This window comes from Aythya ferina (assembly GCF_964211825.1).
Source record: "Aythya ferina genome assembly, chromosome: 4".
In the NCBI taxonomy this organism is placed as follows: Eukaryota; Metazoa; Chordata; class Aves; order Anseriformes; family Anatidae; genus Aythya; species Aythya ferina.
The window spans coordinates 7,155,338-7,176,750 of NC_140300.1; the positions used below are offsets into that span (position 1 = coordinate 7,155,338).

Sequence of the window (21,413 nt, forward strand, 5' to 3'; positions counted from 1 at the left end):
TTTATTCGTCTAGACCTGTTTTCATCCAAAACCGGCATTTGCACACAGTCAATATAATCCCAACAGGAACTGCAACTCAATTAGAAATCCAGCAAACGACCTGAGTTCCAATCTCCAGCAACGTCTTTAATCTATGATAACGCAGTGAAAATCAGGAACTGAAATATCTAACCTTCAAATATGCGATCCAGACGTTGTCGCTTCACTTTGTGTTTGTCCATTAGAGACATAAGAGTGGAAGCTCAAAGAACGTCTCCACACAGTTTGATGGTGGACTTCTCCAGCCAGCCACAAGTCAGAAATGTTTACCGCCTTTTATAAGCTTCGTTTCACCTGTGAATACAAAGACAGATTCTTAAAGACATCGATTTTTTCACCCTTTTCCAGAAATAGTAGTGTGTAGATAAAAAAAAAAAAAGAAAAAACATGCAAGATTCTTCATCACATTGGGTAATGTGGTATTTCATGACATGCATGCAGATGGACGTGCACACCAGTGCTCTACCAAGTGAGGATAAGCAATGCCCACAGACAACTGGGGTATCTGCCGTTGTCCCCCCATCAGTTACCTGTGTGTACCTTGGTAGCCAAAGATCCCCCCAAAATGACCAAAAGGTGACCACCTGAACAACAAGCTTCGAGACACCACATACTTTCACATCGTATCGTAGAAGTTGAGGAAATGCCCCTCTCAGGCCTAACTGGTCAGCTTTGGAGGGAGCACGTCGCCGTTTGGGGCTGGGAAGTTCAGGGAAACAATTTGAGGCGCAAGTAAATGAAACGCATCGCGGTGACAACACGGACTGCCAACATCTATATCAAGCAAATGGCATTTAAAACAGCTTTATGCATGACTAGGCAAGCTCTTTGGCAGCAAATACAGCTAAGCACTTTTCAGATGTGGTGTAGCTGGGCAAGGCAGCATAAGGGTATTGCAGCAAGCAGCCTGCGTTTTCAGCTGAGAAGCAGGAAAGGGAGGTGGGGGGAGAGAAGAAACATCCCTTGACACAAATCTAGTTGAAATGGAAGGTTATAAAACACACGTGAGCAAGTGAACGGGGTAAAGCTAAGTATATGGCTCCTCTAAAAAGCATAATTGGAGCAGCGCTTTTGTCCCCCCTTTAAGTACTTCAATAGACTCTGCGAACCCAGCCCAGAGAACGCTATGTTACAGGCACAGTGAGCATTAAAACGAGCTGAATAATCAACTTCCCCATTTCCTTTTATTCCTGCCCAAGAGCTTTCATCATCAATGGAGAACATTAAATGGCCTTACAAGTGATTGAACCTAGAAATCTGCTCGTTTCTTTCTAGATGCTATATTTTTCTAAAAACAAACATATGCACACTTCATCAACATATTATGAAGACTTGTGCACTCCAAGTGAAGTGATAAAGAAAAACATTTTGAATATCAAGAACCGCACATTTGCATTAAAATAGGTATCTTTTCCAGCAGTACCCTGCTTGGTGCATTTGGGTTTTTAACAAAGCTCCTCTGTGTTTATTTTCATTTAAAAACAGAGGCGGTGTGCAATATTCATTACGTTTTTACCACGTTATTCAACCTCATCCCCCTATTCACTTTCCCTCCACCTTTTTCTTTTATCCTCAAATTCAAGATTGTTCTGCTGCTTTGCATAACGTCTGATTCCCGCTGAACATAACACCACCATGACAGAAGAATAAATTGATAAAGAATGCTGAAGCCCAGTTTTTCTCTTTAAAAAACAAGCACAAAGAAGATTGCTATTTTGAACTTCTTCTATTCCATTTCCCAACATTGATTATTCTTGCAAAACACAACATTCTTCAATATTGAATGTGGCTCTGGTATAAGATTACACAGGCATTACACCAACTGCATTAAAAAATGTTTAAAGCTAGCCATAGCTACCTGCCTTTCTCTTAAGCCAACAATACCCCAAATTTCTGTCAATCCCAAACTAGTGTTTAATTTCTTTTCACCTGTTTTACAACCTACTTCCTTCCAAAAAAAAAAAAAAAAAAAAAGAGGATAAGAAACAAACTGAACATTTTCAATGCTAATCTTGATTGAAATTTTTATAGCTTATTTAATTTCCTGTCTTGTAGAAACATACATGCCTGCTGTCCTCCTTGTGCTGTTTTGTTTATTCATTCAGCAAAAGATTTTTCCACTGTACTCATTCTATGTACAAAGCTGGATGACAGCTGTAAAAAACAGACCATCTGTAACTATTGACCTGCTGCTGAAAGTGTCACCAGATGTTTTCAAACCATCTACAGTAGCTTCAAAGCGTAACACATAAATCAAGTAGTTTTGTTTTAAACTTTATTTTCTTAATCCATAGCAAGATGTCATACGCCCCAAAAAACAGTTTTGAGCAAAAATTAAATTAACATATTAACATAGTTCTAAATTTAACCCTCATACAATTTCATTATACTTTATGTTCTAACACAAAGAGAAGATGATGATATGGGAAGCATTTCCCAGCAAAACAAAAGCCTTATAATTACGGGAGCATTAGTTACTGCAATTAGTAAGCCACAACATGAATAATTGTATTTGAGAAATTCGCTAAAAACACAAGCAGGCTGCCTAATGAATTAAAAATAAGAACACAAAAATACCAAGCAGTATTTAAGAGCAGACTTCCATAGTTCAATATTTTAAGATAAATTGAGAATCTAAATGAATTAGGGATCTATACTGCCTACCACGTCAAGCATTAGCTACAAAGCCATCTGAGATACCATCAAGATACAGAAACCTGTGCACGCAGCACAACTTGAGAGTAAAAATATTCCCTCAAACAGAGCATTAGAGTATTTTCTTTCAGTTAAACAGCTGATTCCAGGGTTTGAGAATATTTTTAAGAGAAAACGTCTCTGGCTATTGCAGCCTGGAGCACTGAGCTCTTTCTTGAGAAAGGATGAGCTTTACTCCGCGACATCACGATAAAAGGAAAAAATCTCCAGCATTTTTATAGCAGAGTGAGCAAATCCTAAATCACAGATGTAAAGTAATTAAAGCAACTTGGACTTCAGCTTTCAAACCAGGTAATGGTTTGGTAATGGAGGAAAGACCAAACATCAACTGCAAGTGAGGAGATCTGAAGGCAAGCCCAGTCAAAGCCCACACACTCTCATCTACACAAAGATGATGAAAAGTAAGAAAACTAAGAAATTATTGTTTTAAATAAACCATTTTGCTAAATACATGATTACTTGTGGCTTGAGGTGAGCTCCAAATGGCTAGAGAAGAGTTCTCATCAAACACCAGAGGTTGCAATGGAGAACAATTTCCTTTGCTTCAATCTCATAGGAGAAATTTAGCAGCAATGTGATCTGTTTACTTAAATTTGAACAGTTGGTGAAAGCCTACCAAAAATTGGGACCCGTATCACACAAACTCCAAGGAACCCACTCACAAGATTCAGAATATAAACTCTTTTGAGCACAGACTTTTACCAGTAGAGAGAGGCCAGGCAGAAGGCCCACCTTTTCCTCACTGCCAGTTTCCTTTACATGAATGGATCTGCAGACTAACCCAAATACAATGACAAAGCATACGAAAACCGTGACAGAAATTAAATTCCCAGAACAGACTGATAGATCGTTAAGAGACAGAATAAAATCATGAAGCTTCGTGTTACCCTTGGGACTCTCAATCTTCATTCAACTTAACTGTTCTCACGTACAGTCTTTGGTCTGAAACTACATTAAGTTACTGAAATATTCTTTCTACTATCAACTTTCAAAAGGTACGAAATAAGGTTATTCCAAGAAAACTGGTAGGTTTATATTGAACATTCAAATGCCACCACATTTTGATGACTTCATAAATAAAGTTTGCAAGCCAACCCAAGCAGACTCCTGCTTTGCTTCTCTTTCCCTCCCATCCAGATCAGTAAGATCTCTATATTCCATGACACCTAAAGGTCTTTTAGTGGCCATTTTGCACAGCCCTGAAACTAAAAAGTGAATATAATGAGAACATTGTTCCTTCTGATGTAGTATTTCAATCATCCTAAAGCACCAAACCTGTAAAAATTTCAACCACAAGTCCATTTTAGGGACTTCACTCTTCTCAGAGCATGAAGCAGTCTTGCTGCAAACCTAACTCAATGTACCATCCACAAATAACTATTACTCTATCTACAGCATTTTTTTGTTTAAATTATTTATTGATGGCCCTCAGCAATTTCAGGTTTTCCTCTCTTTGGGGAAAAAGACAGGATGGGACATATGCTGAAGACAACTTTGAATGCAAGGAAGCTATTAATGGGAAATGGAAGTCCATCTGTATTTCCAAACATTACTCTAGTACAAAAACAACATCTCCTGTTTAGCAAATGAGATGCTGGTATGTTTATAAACAGCATAAAGTAAAAAGAACATTGTACTGAAAACCATCCTTGCAAAATATTTGAATTACATTTAAAAAATCAGTATGGTCCAATGACCAGAAGATTCATTGCCAGAAAAATATTAAATCAGACTTTCTGTGCAGAAATGGAAGTTATTCCGTCTCGTCATACAAAAATGAATATGTTTGCCTGTCAGACAATTTATCTTGCCATTAAGTGTGGCTAAGCCACTTTGCCTTACCATTAGATGTCAGTGCAGTCTAAGAGAAGCTGTGCAGGGTGCTTCAAGATCAATAAATTAGTCACAAGAGTGAAGAGGTCACTGAAGAAGAGACCAAAGTGTTAGACACTATTCAGAAAAGGCTGAAAACCTCAAACATTATAATGCCATTACTTAAATCTAAGATATGGCTATCTCAAAAAAAAAAAGATGGAGAACTAGGAAAAAAGTGCCAGTACAGGCAGTAAGTATGGTCAGAAGCATGGGATGGCTTGTTTAAAAGGAGAAAAGGAAAACCACTAACTGAAGAAAAGCATGAACGAGTCATGACTCCGTGGAATATGACAGTGCGTATTTTATACATGGTTATGTCTCAATTCTATGTCTAGGGAGCACGCAATGAAATAGTAAGCCATAATATAAAAAAACTTCTCATGGAATACACAAATTGTAAAATCCAGTGTCACCAGGTATCACGGATGCCAACACTTTAAGTGGTTCTTAAAAGGAATTAGACATATTTATGGAAAAGCCATCAGCGGCCGTAAGTAATGGTGGCTAAAATGCAAACCCAGGTCAGAAATCCATAAGCAAATAAATTACAAAAGAAAAGTATCAGTGCATCCTTGCTTTGTTCTCAAACTGTGCCGTCTGCTCAGCTCAGCATCCAGCGGTTGCTGTGAAGGAAGATGCTTCATGAAGAGCAAAAGCAGAACATGCCAAAAAAGCAATGCTTTCCTCTAGCATCCACTTGTGGTCACTGCTGGACAAACAGGACAGACAAACCTGCAGTCTCTTCCGACCCATGGGCACACCTTAGAGTCTTAGGAAATGCAGAAATATACTAATAAAATGGATTGATCTACATGCAAGAAGTGAGGTCCGCAGCTCCCACACACAGGAAAAAAAAAAAAAAAAGGACAAAATGAAGCTGAATGAAGTTGGTGCTATTCTGGCTAAAAGATACTGCTGAAATTATCAAAACACCACTCTCTCCAATAAAGAAAATTACGATGACTAAAAAATTGCCTGTGGTGTAGACGCACCACAGTACATGGCAAACTATTCCAACAGTAAGTGACCATTGTGACCGGTTGCTCTTGCTGAATGGTGAACTCTTGTGTTCTCCACGCCGGTGCCTCGGACGGACCATCATGGCATCCCTTCGTCTGCCTGAAGATGAGAACAAGCTCCTTGATACTCTCCTAGTAGGCCATGCTTCTAATACTCAGGTACACCCTGGGACTCACCTAAGGAGGAAGAACTTCGGGAGATTTGGTTCAGCAATTTATTCATCATGAATGCAAACAAAGCTGCTATTGCTTAGGATGGAGTTCTCCACCCTACGGGCATGGCTGAGTCTCTCATTCAGTATTTATGACCTCAAATTTGAAAACACCATTTCATCGAGTACAACTTATCAAAGCACTCTTGATTGGTCTGCAGCACTTCCACCTCTTTCCTTTCTTTTATTTGTTCATCAGTTTTTACTATGTTCATCAGTGAAGGCTTTTTTCCTGTTGATAAAAATGTTCAAAATAAGGCCAAGAACACAGCTTGTCAGCATCCCTTTAAAAAACAAACTTTACCTTTATGTGGTCTGTTATTCACAGTCTTAAAAAATAGTGGATAACTTTTTTTTCCACTATTCTGTGTTTTTAGTCAAATCACTTGAGCACCAAATAAAATGCATTCCAAAATGCAGTGTAATATTTGATAACGTTAAGCCAAAGTTATGGCACAAGATGATAAAAAGCCCTTTTTGAAAAAAGAATATGGTGAAAACAGCATTACAGATTGATAGTAATACTGTCATTAAAAGCTTTTTATGAGATATTTATCTTCACCATAAGTTTTTTTTTTTCTCCAAAGCTTTTTTTTTTCCCCTCAGTAACATCCTCTCTCAATTATAGGTCTGTCTGCAAGCCAAAAATTACTCGCTACTGAAAACATATTACTGCAGATGTGTATGGCTGCAGACAGATGGGAAACATCTCTGCTAACCCAGATTTCCAGGTCACGAACAGAACCTCATCCAGACGCTCAAACTGCCATTAAAAATTACTAAAGGATGCCTACCTGAGACACCTACAATTCAAGCAAAATTTAAAAGATGTCACTAGTTTTGGAAAACCATCACTCCTTGGAACTTGAGCAGTATCACAGCTATGGTTCACATCAGCTGGGGCCAGTAAAACCTTTGTTTCAGGTACACAGCACAAGCTTCGGAAAGAAAGGCGTTCTTAAAAGCTCCAGTCTAACTCATACACAGATTTAAGGGAAATGATGAGACTGGGATGGATTTCCTCAAATTATGAATCTGATTCAGTTGTGTTGGATTCCTAACAGAACTCCTAACACGTGCATTCCTCATTTCACCCACTGCTGGCTCTGTTTGCGAAGCAGCATCACACACACATCCCGGCACACACTGACACAAATTGTTTTACCAAGTACTTTAAAATTCCCAGATGAAAACCATTTAAAAAAATGTCGAATTAGTGGGTTGTTAGAGCAGCGCTGAAGTAACCGCTTCTCTATTTTTTCCACGTCTGAAATGAAAGAAAATGACACTGAAAGAAGATCAATCTCTACTCAATTTTTCTGAGCAGGCTGAATTGCTGAGAGTCCCTCCCTTTTGTAGAGTTTGATGAAAGTGCTGGACAGGAGCTGTGTGAAAGAGCTAAATAAAATCACAGCAATTGTGCGAGACGGCAGCAGGGAAAGCGAACTGCCTCCACAGAAAATAAAATACACAATTTCTGTGATTTGAATAAGAAATTCAAAATTATTAAAGATATTTCATATTTTAATGCACCTGAGAAAGAATAACAGGACACAAAGAATTAGTCCTGGCTTATGACAATAAAGAGGCTAATGTCTCAGTTAATGAATTCTCTGGGAAAGGAAACAATTACTGGCGCATTTCATGAATCTCCATTGCTAGAAAGGATTTGAACCAGCAGGGAGAAAAGATTACTTTTAACCTTTTATTGATTTATCGCTCCTTTGTTTTTTCCTCCCAGACAGACACAAACCCACAGCACAACTTCAGGCACATGGACTCTGCGCATGTTCCACACGTGAAACTGGATCACGCATCTATCTGGAGCAGCCCACGGGTATCCAAAGACCAGTGCCTAACAAATTAAAATAACACGTTTTAATGATTAAAATGCTGATTTAAATAACATGTTTGCTCAGTGGAAAAGGAATTGAGTGCTGAAAAGAAAGGAGCTGCTGTATGCAAGTGGGTAGGAAATCATGCCAAAAGACATTCAGGTTAGAAAGTTAGCTAAGGCTGTGTACATTTAGAAAAAGAACTGTGGGACCTCATTTGTTTTTCCTCTCCCCTCCAAAAAGACTGGCATGGTGCATTTGTGTAAACATCCAGGTGTGTGCATGCCTCTGTAAAAAAGCACGTTAAGTATGGGGAAACATTTTGAGGTAGCTTCCTTCTCTTTCCACTCTAACAGTAAAGTGCTCGTGTAGTATTTAAATACTGCTATTACACCTCAGTTCCTCAAAATTGCTTTTCATACCTAATCACTGTTTCAGTAAAATAATTGTATTCCTATTTGCTAAATACAATTCTTACACAGCACAGACCACATTCTTAGTTTGCACATATTACTGGCCTGAGGCAATAACATCCCATCAGTATCACCACAGCAGGTTTTTTACACTGCTTTCAAACCTTGTAATACAAACTTTTTTTTTTATATACGAGATTTTAGCATTCTGTAGTTTCAAAATGCTCAGTTCTGTTACACTATATTAGAAACACCTGACATCCTCCATGTAATTTTCAGACTGGTGAGTATAAATCCATCTTGTACATAATTTATGTTTGTTTCATTTAATAACAATCCAAACACTGGACCATTGCCTTCTCCCAGTTTAACGAGAGAAGACATTTGCTAGCCCCTAAAAATAGCAAAATGGCAAATATCACATGCATTTACTCTGCATCTCCCAGGGCTTGACAATAACTTGCTCAATACAGTATTATTTTATCACAAATAACATTCAGTAATAGCTTTTCTACAGTTCTTCAATACTTCTGGTATCAGTAGAATTACACACCTGGTACACACATCTTTTAGAAGTCTGTGGTGTCCAAAATACTATTTCTTTAATGAGCAGTTATAGGTAAATTAAGAATACAAAATTCAAGATTAACACTTGATATCGGAAAAATATTTTCTCTCCTTACTAAGGAATAAAAGCATGCTCATAAGGCAAAAGACCAAACACCTGACAACTTCCATTTTACTTAAAATATTAAGTTTTTAAGTTTATTTACTTAAAGTAAAAAGAGTAATACTCAGTCTTTGTCAAACTCCATACCTTTACCTACGCTCCTGTAAAGCGCATCCATATTTTATAGATCCGAATCAGTCTGCAAGTGGTGAAAGTCTCGCTATTAATCACAGCTATGAGAAAGAAACTATTAGTACCTCTACCTGAGGAAACGGAAACAAAATCAAGTGAGCTCTACACAAGCATCATTACCAGACTACTTCCCACCTCACCATGGAGCCCTGGTTATCCAGGCCCCACCGCCTGGCTCCCCGCCATCACAACTTTCATACCTGACTCCAGAAATTGCTTAATTGCTAATTCTTTTGCACACGTTTTGGTGTCAATCTATATCTCCTGATATGACATTTCATTAAAAAAATTTCCAGCCAACTACGCTCCCATCTCAATCACAGTCATACAGAGCATTTTCACACCTTGTGAAATTCCGTAAGCAATCTCCCATCGCAATTACAGGAATTGCTTATGTAGAAGATTAATGCCAGTGGCTGTGACCCAGTATCCTTTAATGCAATTAAGTGGGGGGGGGAACAAAAAATTAAAAGTACAAGTAGATAGCCTCATGCACCTGAGACTGACAGCCAATGGTATGTGATCCTAATACGTTGTAATCAACACTAGCATACACTGCTCATTTTGCAAACTGATTAATTATGTTTAGTCTGTGGTCTACATTTAAGCTCACCTGTTCTTTTGTTCCACATCAGGAAGGCATAGAGGCAAACCAGTCACTACAGCCTGCTTCACTAAGAAGTCTTTAAAATTTCCTTCCAAGAGAAATAAAGGAGGCATAGTTTTTAAATTCCCTCCTCTGTTCACATACAGTTGCGAGATACAGTCCCTCTAAAGAAAAAGGACTTAAATTTAGGAATTGTGCTATTTATCTCTACATTCAAAAGTCATATTCAAGAGATCTCAAATGCCACAGAGCAGCAGCTTGCTTGGCTTCAGGACTGACCTCAATGCAAAGCTGCTTTACCTTTACTGTAAAGCAATTCTGAAGTCAGCAGAAGGGGACAAACAGGAGATTAAATTTTCAAACACTATTATTTGTTAGAAAAGCATTAATCTCAGAAGGCTTCTTCACGCTCACATCGGGATCCAAGATTCCTACACAATGCAAACCAAAACCCTAGCTTACTAAATTACTCCAAATGAACAAACTACTGTGCTTGATTCTATAAAGGTTTCAGTGCAACTACACCCACCATAGTATTTCAGTGTATTTCTGTAATATATCTGATGTAACTATAAACTTTCACTATATATTGTCTCTCCTATCCTGAAACATTTAGTTGCTTTGAGATTATATACAGTTTGTATCTTGTTACAGAAGAAAAATTAAACAAAAAGTGCACTTGGCAGCTGGTCTGGAAAGTGGTAAGACCATAGTGGTGTTTAACAGAGGTTCATTTCAGTTCCACACCATGCTAAGAAAAAAAAAATCCAACCCTTATTAACTTGCAGGATAATTCTTCTTGATTAATTAGAATGTTCCTGTTATTGAAGGAGTTATATCCAGAAGACTCAGCCTATCTTGAGTTCAGAACATTTTACATCTCGAAGGCAAGGCCAAAATCCAGAATCTAACATTCGCTAACATAGGAACAAGAGAGTTTAGCAAAGACATAAAGAGACTGAAAGCTAGACACAGACAAAACAGTTTGCATTTCTCAAGAAGTGTGTTCCTTAATCCTGCATTAAACCCTGGATGTGAAAAACAAGCAAGCCAACTGCTCCCAAAATACCTCTCAGAAGCAGTGTTCTGACAGTCAGATCTGCAAGGATCATTGTGCAAAACATTGCTCTTCCACACTTGCTTTCCTTGTTTCTAACCTAGTCCTTTAGTCAAATACTGCTTATTTCTACCTGCCTTCTTTTGTAGTGAAGATTAACATGACAAGCAGCTTGACAAATACTCAAAATGCTTTTGAAAGGGAAAAAAATAATGTATTTTTAATCAAGAGGTTAATGAAATGAATGCAAACTGTAGACAGTAAGAAAAAGTCAATGAAAAAAGCGATTTCTTGCTTATTTTGTGGATTTGAGAACTCTTTAGTTTGCAATCGCTTGGTTGAAATCAGCATTGTGATCCTATATAAGAGGCCCAGTCAGAAACAAACCTATTCTTTTTTTTTTTTTTGTTGACTTCAAAATACTTCCAAAGCATGTGTATATATCAGCCACAAAAAGAAATCTCAAAGGGATGCTTTTTAGGCACGATGGCTGGCTGTGTTTTAATTCAGTGTTTGACGTGATGCAGTAAACTCTTTCAACAAGACAGATTTCTATTACAGTATTGTACAGCATTTAATAAGATGCCTCCAGAAGTCAAATTCAGTATAAAAAGGAAAACCAGGAGAGAGCATTTGTAACTGTTAAGTGTGTCTTAGGATATACACTTCATCCTTTCCTATTCAACATCCCAAAGGCATTTAACCCTGGCAAGACAAGACTGTACTTGGGCTCCAGAAGTGCTAACAGGTGATTAGGAATCTGATTAACTATACAAATGACAGTGAAAATTAAAGCAGAAACCCTGTTACTGTGAGCTTTTCGGGAAGAGTCCACACACCATTGACTTCATGGCGTATAAAATGCCTGAGATAGGTGACTGTGCAGTACTTATCACAAGGCTCCATGAGCTATTGAGGACTGACACTGTATCCCCAGAAACTAGACATGAGGAACTGCTCTGTATGAAAAACTAATTTTGATGAAAATTATTACATAACAGCATACAACAGAGAGAAGTCAATGACCAAACAAGTTTGAAATCACCTTTTTCCTTCAACCATACCCTTCTCTCTATAACCTTCCCAGGTATCTATATTTATTCAGCCAACTTGTTCTTGTAACTTTTTCTTGACAGTAAATAGCAGGTAGAAAACTATTTACATTACAGAAGGGAGAAGATAAGAAGCTGCATGAAAAAAAATCAGGAGCTGCAACACTCATCTCCAGTCCAGAGCATGAAAGGCTGCACTGCTGGTACCACACGGCACCGTGCCCTGCAACGCTTCTGACATGTTCTGCCAGCAAACAGCAACCCCAGCTTCTCTTTGGTCATTAATGATTTCCTAGAGTTTGGAGCTGGGTTTCCCAATACTGCTGTCCTTTCTTCGCCCTGCTACGGCTTCCACTCCAGGATGACGCCTGAACTCATCACAGGCTGTTGCTTACTCCTTGCTCCTCCGTGGCTTTTAGTGGCAGCAGTGTTCAAGCAAAGATCCTACACCCAACAGACCTGTGCTATCAACTCAGTCCTCTCTAAGGAAAGTCAATACATCAATATTTCTTCATGTGTATCACAAGTGGCAAGAACCCAGCGAAACTCTGGTTCTCAGCCACCGGACCAGACATGAAGAGCACTGCAAGAGGCATCTACAGCTGAAGGGAGGTTACAGCAACATCACTAAACCACACCTAAGTACAGTCAGAACTGCAGCAACATGAGAAAGTCCTTTAAGAGATCTCCCGAGTCAAAAAAGAACTTCAAATAAAACAAAAACACCAGAACAGAGGCTGAGTCTTCAAAGCTGTTCAGTGAAATACTTTATTTACCTGCTAAAAGCTAGAAGACATGAAGAAAGCATCAGTAAGTCCTACACTATTAAGAGTAGCACTACCACCACCTGAATTCACTTCATCTCCTATCGGAGAGGCCCGGTACATTTTTAAGAAGTCTTCGATACAGAAACATTGGGCAGATTTGCCTCACTAGCTTTCTCATCATCTTATTTGCTGCAATTAAGAGGTCGGCACCATTCTTAACAATAAGCAACAGGCAAAAGGTTCACAAATGTGTTCAGCTACAGCTCTGCTTTCCAGTTAGCTGAGCTGCTGAAAGATGATGCACGTCCAGCGTTGCCTCCCCAGAAGAAGTACTGTGCTGTTTGTTCTAATATTTCCTACCAGACTCAGTTTGCACAATTGTTGAACGCTGTTTTACCGTTACTTCCATGCAATTTTCTAAAATAGCATATAATTTCATAGAAAAAAAATGTAATTTCATCATTTCTCATTGTGGACATTGCTCATTTCAAATCCATTTTCCAGTGTAACTGCTCGCGTGCCTCTGCCACGGTGTTTCGATCACTTACCATTTCTCATTGAGTGCAACAACAAAATAAGGAGTCAATAAAATAAGTATTTTGTTTTTAAAGTCCTCTTAAAACAAATAAACCAAAAAGCAAAGGTCTAAAACATGACTGTAGGATTCTTCTACATGAATAATCAGCAATGGAGAGGATGTTTTATGGTCTGGTTATAAACACCATCAATTCTATCTTTTAATTTATTATTCATAAAGGAATTCTAAACTAGATAAAACTATTTTCAACTAAATAGTTAAGAAATCTCTATATCCACATGCGTGGGAACTAGCACACCGTTTCCCGTTAACAATAGGCAGATGTTAACCTTGCTTTGCCTGCTGGTGTTATTTCTCCAGGAATAGTTCAAAGACTGCCCACAAAAGATAGGGACCCTTCAGCAACCTTTTCCTGAATAGTTTTGATATAATTGAGGAAGAGATCACGCTATACATAATTAGATACAAAAGTGTGAATGTCTTTCACGTGAATAAATAAAATCAGGAGCTCAGCACTCCAAGATAAATGTATCTGCAATTGTATTACAGTTCAAAAACAAATGAAGAACTGTGCTCAGAAAAATTAAGTCTTAAAATAGACCAAAAGTACAACTTGCACTTTTTCTCTCACAATGTTATATATCTGGATTGAGATTCTTAGCTTTTCTGTGTTAAGATCTAGATGAGAATCGTCTATATAAAGGGAGTAGAAAATGTTCAATTTCAAATGATCTGACTATTCTACAACAGATGGCCTAAAATATAAGTGATTCAGTTGTTGCTGGCATTTGGTCAGTTCTTCACTTGTTAATAAAAGACCTTGATTTTGAACTATTATTTCCCCTAGGAAAATATACTACCATCAGGAAAAATAAAAATAGAAAATGTATGGCCAAAAATTGTATAAAGCTGGTTGCCCGTTTGTGCAGGAATTTCCATTCCAGATTACTAATAAAATTCCAGGTTGAAAAAATCTCTGCTCCCACATGTTTTTGCAAGATCTGGGTCACATCTTTTGTAAAGACTGGCAGCATGCAAGGAATGCAGCTGCCTTGTAGAGTTTAAGAAGCTCAGATCTAGGTTTTTCTTCCAGAGAAACTCTGAATTTGGAAAGCAAGTGAAAGGTGGGGTGGCACAACAACGGCTCCTCTGGCTTTGCAGAAGAGACATCCATTATCTGCCTTTCCCCCAGCACAGATTGGGGGTTCTTAGGCTAATCCAGCTTTTTTTTTTTTTTTTTTTAATAAAAAATATGTACCTGCAAGTACTCGTGTTGGTTGACACCTATATGATCAAGTCCTTAAAGATTCCGAATCTTAGAGTCTTCAGCTATAAGATACAATTCCCTTTATTTATTAATAGATGTAAAGTTTAAATGGGTACAAGCTTTCAAGCATTGCTATGGAGCAACAGGTTTCACAGTACTGAGGAAACATCACTAAAATACTACAGAGCACAGCTTTGCTTTTAAATATCAGAGATATCTGATTTCTGTAAGGGAAACATGACAACCTCAACCTTTTACACTGAGCCCGTAGAAGTATTCTACTTCATTTACAAATTAGGCACTTTACATAAAATATCTTTATTGGTAAGCACAGCAGTCAACATTTTAAAATGTGTCTTTTTAGAATAAAACCATATTGACACATCTCATTACCAGATTGACACATTCCATTTCTTTTAGTGAGTGACACTGGTAGTAGGGTGATGGTTGGACCAGATGATCTTGGAGGTCTTTTCCAACCCTAATGATTCTGTGATTCATCCCAATCTCTATCTATGTAGAGGTAGTTATCCAACACACGCTATCTGTGCAGTTCTACAAGTTATGTTGCTCAGACTTGGTAACGAAGAAGATTGCCATGTCTTCACTTTCAGTCCAATGTTAGGCTGCCACCCCTAACAGGCTCTTTTTGCCCCAGTGCTTTAAGCTGGAGAAGTACACAGCTGAAACAACGGGTTCAGAGAGAAGCAAAGCCATTATATTCTGCAAGCTAGTCACTCATTTACTTCCAGTTTTATCTGTCACTGATTAAAACACTCAAATTTGAGAATGTAGAAGCAAATAACGGAAAATTAAGAATCAATTAAAGGTCCTATAACCCTGAAATCAAACAGATGTCCAGAGATCTGGCATGCAGTTTTTGGTCGCAGGAGTTAGGATACCTTTGACCGCGTATCTTAAGGACTGGAGTAACCATGGCATAAATTAATAGCGGTGAGTCTATAAAGGTTGAATTGATACTGACATCTTGGATATTATTACAGTAAATGACAGATTAATGGACAAAGGCACGAGATCCCAAAAGTCGTCCTAGAGATTTAATTACTAAGAAGTAACCAATAATCATATTAATTAGCACAGTTAAAAACCCCATAGAGCAGTAAATGATTTCAAAGGAAATTTTGGCTATAACAATGACAAGTTAAGTAATAACCTCCACTGATGCCAGCACAGAATAAATGATTTAATGATCCCCATAGAAAGTTTTATTTTACTTAGATCAATATCTGACCCCTATTATACACTAAAAGCCATGCCTAAAACCAATTATAAGAACTATTGTTGGTATCTCGATTATAAAGAAACTTCCTTCTAGATCGTCATGCCATCAAAAAGAAATAGATAATGTTCAAATAAATGCACCTTTTCAGCCTCTCAAGAGCAACTATTGATATTTTAGCATTTCATAAAAAATTAACCGTAAGCCTTCGGTTGACTAACTTACTGGATGAGTTAAAGAAAAAGAATTTTGCAGAAGTATTTCCTTCCATATGCAACATTTTATTGTTACTGCGCTATTGATGTTCACTTAGCTGTAACTCTTATACCATCTGTGAAAGTTAAGGAAAATGCTGCAAACTTAAAGTTTTACATCATCAGAAGTATATTTTCAAAAAAAATAATCCCTTTCAAATGATTGACATCAAAAACAAATCCTGCTATGCAAAACAAAGGGGATCATAATGTAAGAAAACTTTAAACTATTTTTGTAACCTGTTCTACACTTTTATAAATTTCAAGTAATAATACTCTTTGTACCAGAGCATTACAGAAACTGAAGTTACTATCTGAAGATAATAGAAGGATGGAACTAATAATTTTCTCTCACAAGTAAAAAAACAATGCCCACCCGCCAAATTCCATCATGTTGAAAAAGTATATTACTTTTTGGTATCATATTTGCCAATAAAACTGTAAAATGTATGCAATAAAGCTAATGGATACATTGAAGTGGGAAAAAAAAAGGTTAACATTTAATGGAGTTATAAAACATTCCTATTCCACTCTTGCAAACTGACTTTGCTCAGATCACATCCTATTTGTGCACACCTCCTGCTTGGGGTTGACACCAGGCACTATGAAGGAAAACGGTCATGTCAATCAAACTTCACTAAATAAAATTTAAACTGTCAAAGCATGACCTGAATGATAGAATTTTTAGATAAATATTTAGTAATAATAGAAATAAAGAGATTCTCAACTACCTTATCTTACCCTATGTTTGCCATGGTCCAAGAGCACGCTAAATACATTTATTACTCCTCAGCTGTCAACTTTTTCTTCTAAAGTAACCTGCTTATGTGTAAGAGCATATGGGGTATAAATCCTCACATAGCTTCATTAAAAACGGTTTAGTGGGTTTATGCAGTAAGCAATTGTAAGAGAATTTACTGGTTATTTAAATTTAGATGCATTCCAGCTTTGACATAATAACTTGTTGATTGATGTATTCATTCACACAAGTGTTTCAACATTTATTCCTGCTACTCAAAAACGGGACACAAACCACAACATTTCTGAACAAAAGCTAAAAACTTACACATCTCCTTGTCTCCTTCTTATGTCAATGTTTAATTTGTACTGCTCAGAGTACTGCTTTCCTTCCACAAGCAATTCCCTTAAAAGCTTAATTTTTCAACCAAGTCTGTTTTCAGGAACAGAAATATAGCTTCCAGAAATGATTTAAGGAACAGCTACTAATCTCTTTAGTACTAGGCAGCGTAGTTATAAACAAAGACATAAACCTGTAAATACATCTGGACTGCCACTATGGAAATATGTGAACTGAGGTACTGCACAGCTTAATTGAAAGGCTTAAATAATGAATATGGGATTAGCAGGGAAGTTCTCCAGTCTCACTGCAAAGTAGACATTTAAAAAACAAATGCAAATTTGTAATGAATTTCAGAAAAGAGCTTTCCTTCAATAATGTCACTAACATCTTTCAAGTTTTTAAATGGTCATGAGTGAAATAAACTACATAACTACACAAAAATCCTGTGTTCTTAAGTGCGCAGCAATTAATCTGGACAGTCCTCACTCTAATGCTATTTTATTTTTAACCTTTATAATCATAAGGATAACAAAATAGGAAAGTTAAAGATGAATTTCTACAGCTGACCTATTATCCTCTACTTTCACCTATGCGGATGAGAAATCTAGACCAGCTGTATCATAGAGAGTGGTAGCTTCTGCACTTGGCTGTCCATCAAACTTTGGTCCTTAAAAAAAACTTTTTGTTTCAAGTTTCTAAGACTATGGATGTTCTTGTTGCTGGTTTTGGAAATGACTTTTCAAAGCCTCTTATATAAAAATATAATGTATTAATCACTCAGCAAAAGCGATTTATTTATTAAGAAAGCTTATAGCTAAAGGCAACTTTTAACATTGGTAAACTGAAACTAGCAAGAGCAAAGAATCAGGACAAACAGATGATTTTAGAAAAAAGAAAATAGGGGAAAAATTATAGGGGATAGTGAATATTGATCATTACTAAATATTGCAATTTAAAGCACAGGAGGCTTTTTTACACTGAAAGTGTAAATTTACTCTGAAAATGTATGCTCAAAACAAAGATCTGTGTAATGGATTTGAACTTATCATACCTGCTGCTTATTCTGGAAGCTAAATTAGACTGAACAATTCACGATTCCAAAATAACTTGCAACATCGGCTACAAGGTTACAATGAGTTTGGCATTCGCTTAATTCATCTGCTTCAACTTCTGTACTAAAGAAATAAAAGTTCATACAGAAGTTCCTTGCTCTAAAAACAGCAATAAAGAAAAAACATGGATTATCTAAGTACATAGATCAGAAAGTAAAAAAGGATTTGCTGCAGTTACCAACCAGCAATTTCCCTCCCCATATAAATATTTTTAATTCTCACACATACAACAACACACGGAAGAAGCGTCTCTCATTGATTGGAGACCTAAAATGAACTTGGCAATCCCTGTGAGCATTTGAAGCAGCCTTACTACAGTCCTCACCATGAAGATCACACCTGAAAGAACAGAAGCAAGGCGGTGGCACTGCTCTCGGGCTGTGCCAGAGCCAACCAGGGATGGGCTGTGAAGGAACCGGGAGGTAAGAATGAGGCAGAACAGCCCAAACACACCACACACGCTTCTTTCCAACAAGAAAGGGCCACACTTTGATCCATTAAGCAGTGGCCCGTTTATTACTACAGGGAATCCCAAGGACTGCAGGTTGACCAGCAGGATGGCTAGAGCCCAGGCCAGACGGGCAGAACTTCTCAAGACCTGCCCTTCACTCAGCTAACCTCAGGAAAAGTGCTGAGCATCCCCTCAGCATTTGGATGAGCACCATGGAAACTCTTGAGTAACCTTGCTCTTTTATAGTGAAGTGACCTACTTACCTACCCCAGGTGAACTACTTGCTCTGCTCTGTCTTCCAGGGAGGCACGAAGCAGTTCCACAATTCTCACTTGCTGCAGCGACATTTCCATGGTCTTCCTATCTCAGATGCTATTACACAGCTCCAACCATAACCTGAGTTTGTGCTATACCTCTGGAAATGTCTCCATGAAAGTAAAAACCATCCCTATCATGGAGCACCTCGTATTTCAGAGCTATGTTACTTGGTTGCTCCCACGGATTTACCCCTTTACACCTTTGAGGAGGTCAATTTGTTTTCTTCTGAAAATAAGTATGTCTTAGTTATTCTTAGATGCTTGAACAATCAAGATATTAGAAGCAGAGTATGGGCAGACCTACCGAAATACAGGAAAAAGCAGACAGCACAACAACATTTTTATGTGCATTGACCCACTTATCACCCATAAGACAAATTTATTTTCAATATTGTTTTTCTGCATATACATTCAGATATTTTGTTGAATAAATATTAACTGTAAGAAGTCTGTAAGCATTGGCGTCATCACTGCTGGACTAACAGAGACCCAGAGTCTATACCTGAGACTGCTGAAAAAAGCAGGCTCAGAAAACATACAGGGATAACCAGAAGATTAAATAATCCTCCAAACAGAAAACAGCTCAATTTGACTACCCAGCCAAAAATAAGGTTTCAGTTTGACTTCCTCATAGTCAGCTTGAGCTTCTCCTAAGTGTTTGTGACAGATTCCCTCCCAGCAGCTGCCATGGTAAGGATAAGCACGCCTTACAGACCTCATCACAGCCTTTGCAAGATGTTAACGAACCACTAAGATCTGCCAGCTTCTAGGACCACAATGCACAGACATATGACATGTTTCTCACAAACACAAAAATGTTTTTAGCAGGTAAGAGATTTTATAAAAAAAAAAAAAAATCAAGTAAAACAGTTTCTTAGGGAATGCGGGTAATGTCTCTTGTCAAGCTGATGCCAAAAAATAAAGGAATTTCTTGATGCCAGTTATCCTATAAGCCCTACCAGAGGACAGTTCAGGTTCCTTGGTATGCTCCTAGCAAGCCAGGCAAGGATTAGAGCTGCTTTAGGAACAGGCAGTGAAGTCAAGGGTGGGCAGGTGCAGCCCCTCCTGTGCAAGGGCAATGCTTGAGGGGAGGCACTAAAATCTGCATGAAACCTCAACGAGTAAGATCTCAGAGAAAAGCAACTTCAGTCATTTGTGAAAATGAGCCCTCTGAGAGCAATTCCTTCTCTTCTACCAGCAGCGAGGCAGACTTTCATTGTAGTACGCTCAGTACAGTGGATTTTCAGGCGATTCCCCCATTTATTGCACAAGCTTATAAAATAGCAAGTTTTCTTTTCACATAGAGGCAAATTGCCATTCAAATATTAGTCTGATAAAACTCAAATTGCCAACAAGGGAAACAATGGGCAAGTCATGAGAAAACTTGGAGACTGCCAATTTAAAACATTTACCGTTTCTGCACTTAATGCTACTTTGCCCTCTTGGTCTAAAATTTGTGTATGGAAAAAAAAAAAAAGGAATAAAAAAGGGGTTTTACTCAACATTGGTATTCTTACTGTTCCAAAGGTACAAATTTTATCTTCTTCAAGATAAAATAGATGCTGTCTTCCCTTCTACTGTGGGCCATACTAACTCAGCTGTCTTCTACTGGCAAACATGCCATAGACATGTGCCTGCTAGTGCATTTCTAGGGCATTTTTTTTTTCCAGAAAAATAGAAATGCATTTGTAACTTCTTAACGTTTTCTCCCTTTCAGAAAAAGTTATAACAAAGATTAAAATGAAGTTTGGTTTATCTTCCATCCCATGCATCCCATTTCTCTCAGCTACAAACAACTGAAAACACCAGTTCTAACTATGCAGCACGCACTGTGCAACTGTATATTCCTTCATTACTTCTCATCATGAGCTAGAGAGTAATCATGCTGAATACTGTTCACAACTGCATTATGCTCCAGAAACGTCTGCAGTACTTCCTTTTTGGCAAGTCAACTATTTCTGCATGGACAGATGTGTTATTCCTAATATAAAAATGCAAACACACCCCACCCAACTCCAGCTTTAATGCTTACTGATTCAAGCCTTTCTGGTGTGCATTTTGTTGCATGTCCACCTTGTCCAAATGTAGTTTGTACTTGGTATGTGCTTCAAGAAAATGAAAGCATTGCAAAGCCAGTCTAAAACAGGGCTTATAAAGGTGATATCAAACATCTGCAATCAGTTCAATCAACTCCAATTAAATTACTTTGTAAGTACAGATTACGCCTACGAGGAAGTGTTCCAGATTTCATTCATTACACTTGTATGGGGAGAATGACACATTAAAGTATTCAGGACTCTTGTAGAGCAGTAGAATTAGGAGCGACCCCACAAAGGCTGATGTCTGATGATAGCTGTGTATTGCTGATAAAACCTTAACACAGCCACAGTTTCGTTTTCTTGCAAACAACCTGATGAACAAGCACAGAACAACCCAGCTCCAGAGATCCGTAGCTGCATACAGATCTATCAATGGGAAGGTTTGACTGAGCTGCATGTTTCTGTTCCAGGCATCAGCTCTGTAATGTTCATTAGCTTCACTGCAAATGTATCATCTCTCCCTTAGTTCCAACACATCATAAATGAAATTGTTCACTTCAATAGAAAAAAAAATACCAATGGCATTTCAGACACCCTTTGCATTCAGAAACACCACCCAAGATGACTTCAGACTTGCTCCTACTGCACAACTCAGAGACAC

The 21,413-nt window shown here is 37.9% G+C and overlaps 1 protein-coding gene across 5 annotated transcripts in view; it reads right to left on the reverse strand.

The window, feature by feature from the left end:
- CTBP1 (C-terminal binding protein 1) overlaps positions 1–21,413 on the reverse strand; it is a 228,920-nt gene that overhangs the window by 177,260 nt on the left and 30,247 nt on the right. For 4 of the 5 annotated variants that reach the window (XM_084517286.1, XM_084517278.1, XM_084517287.1 and 1 more), the window contains exon 2: positions 173–333. In XM_084517286.1, coding sequence (XP_084373412.1) covers positions 173–230 — 58 coding nt within the window. In that variant the 5' untranslated portion in view covers positions 231–333. Of the gene's footprint in view, positions 1–172; positions 334–21,413 lie in introns of those variants that run through there. The other variant, XM_084517292.1, reaches the window with a different exon arrangement.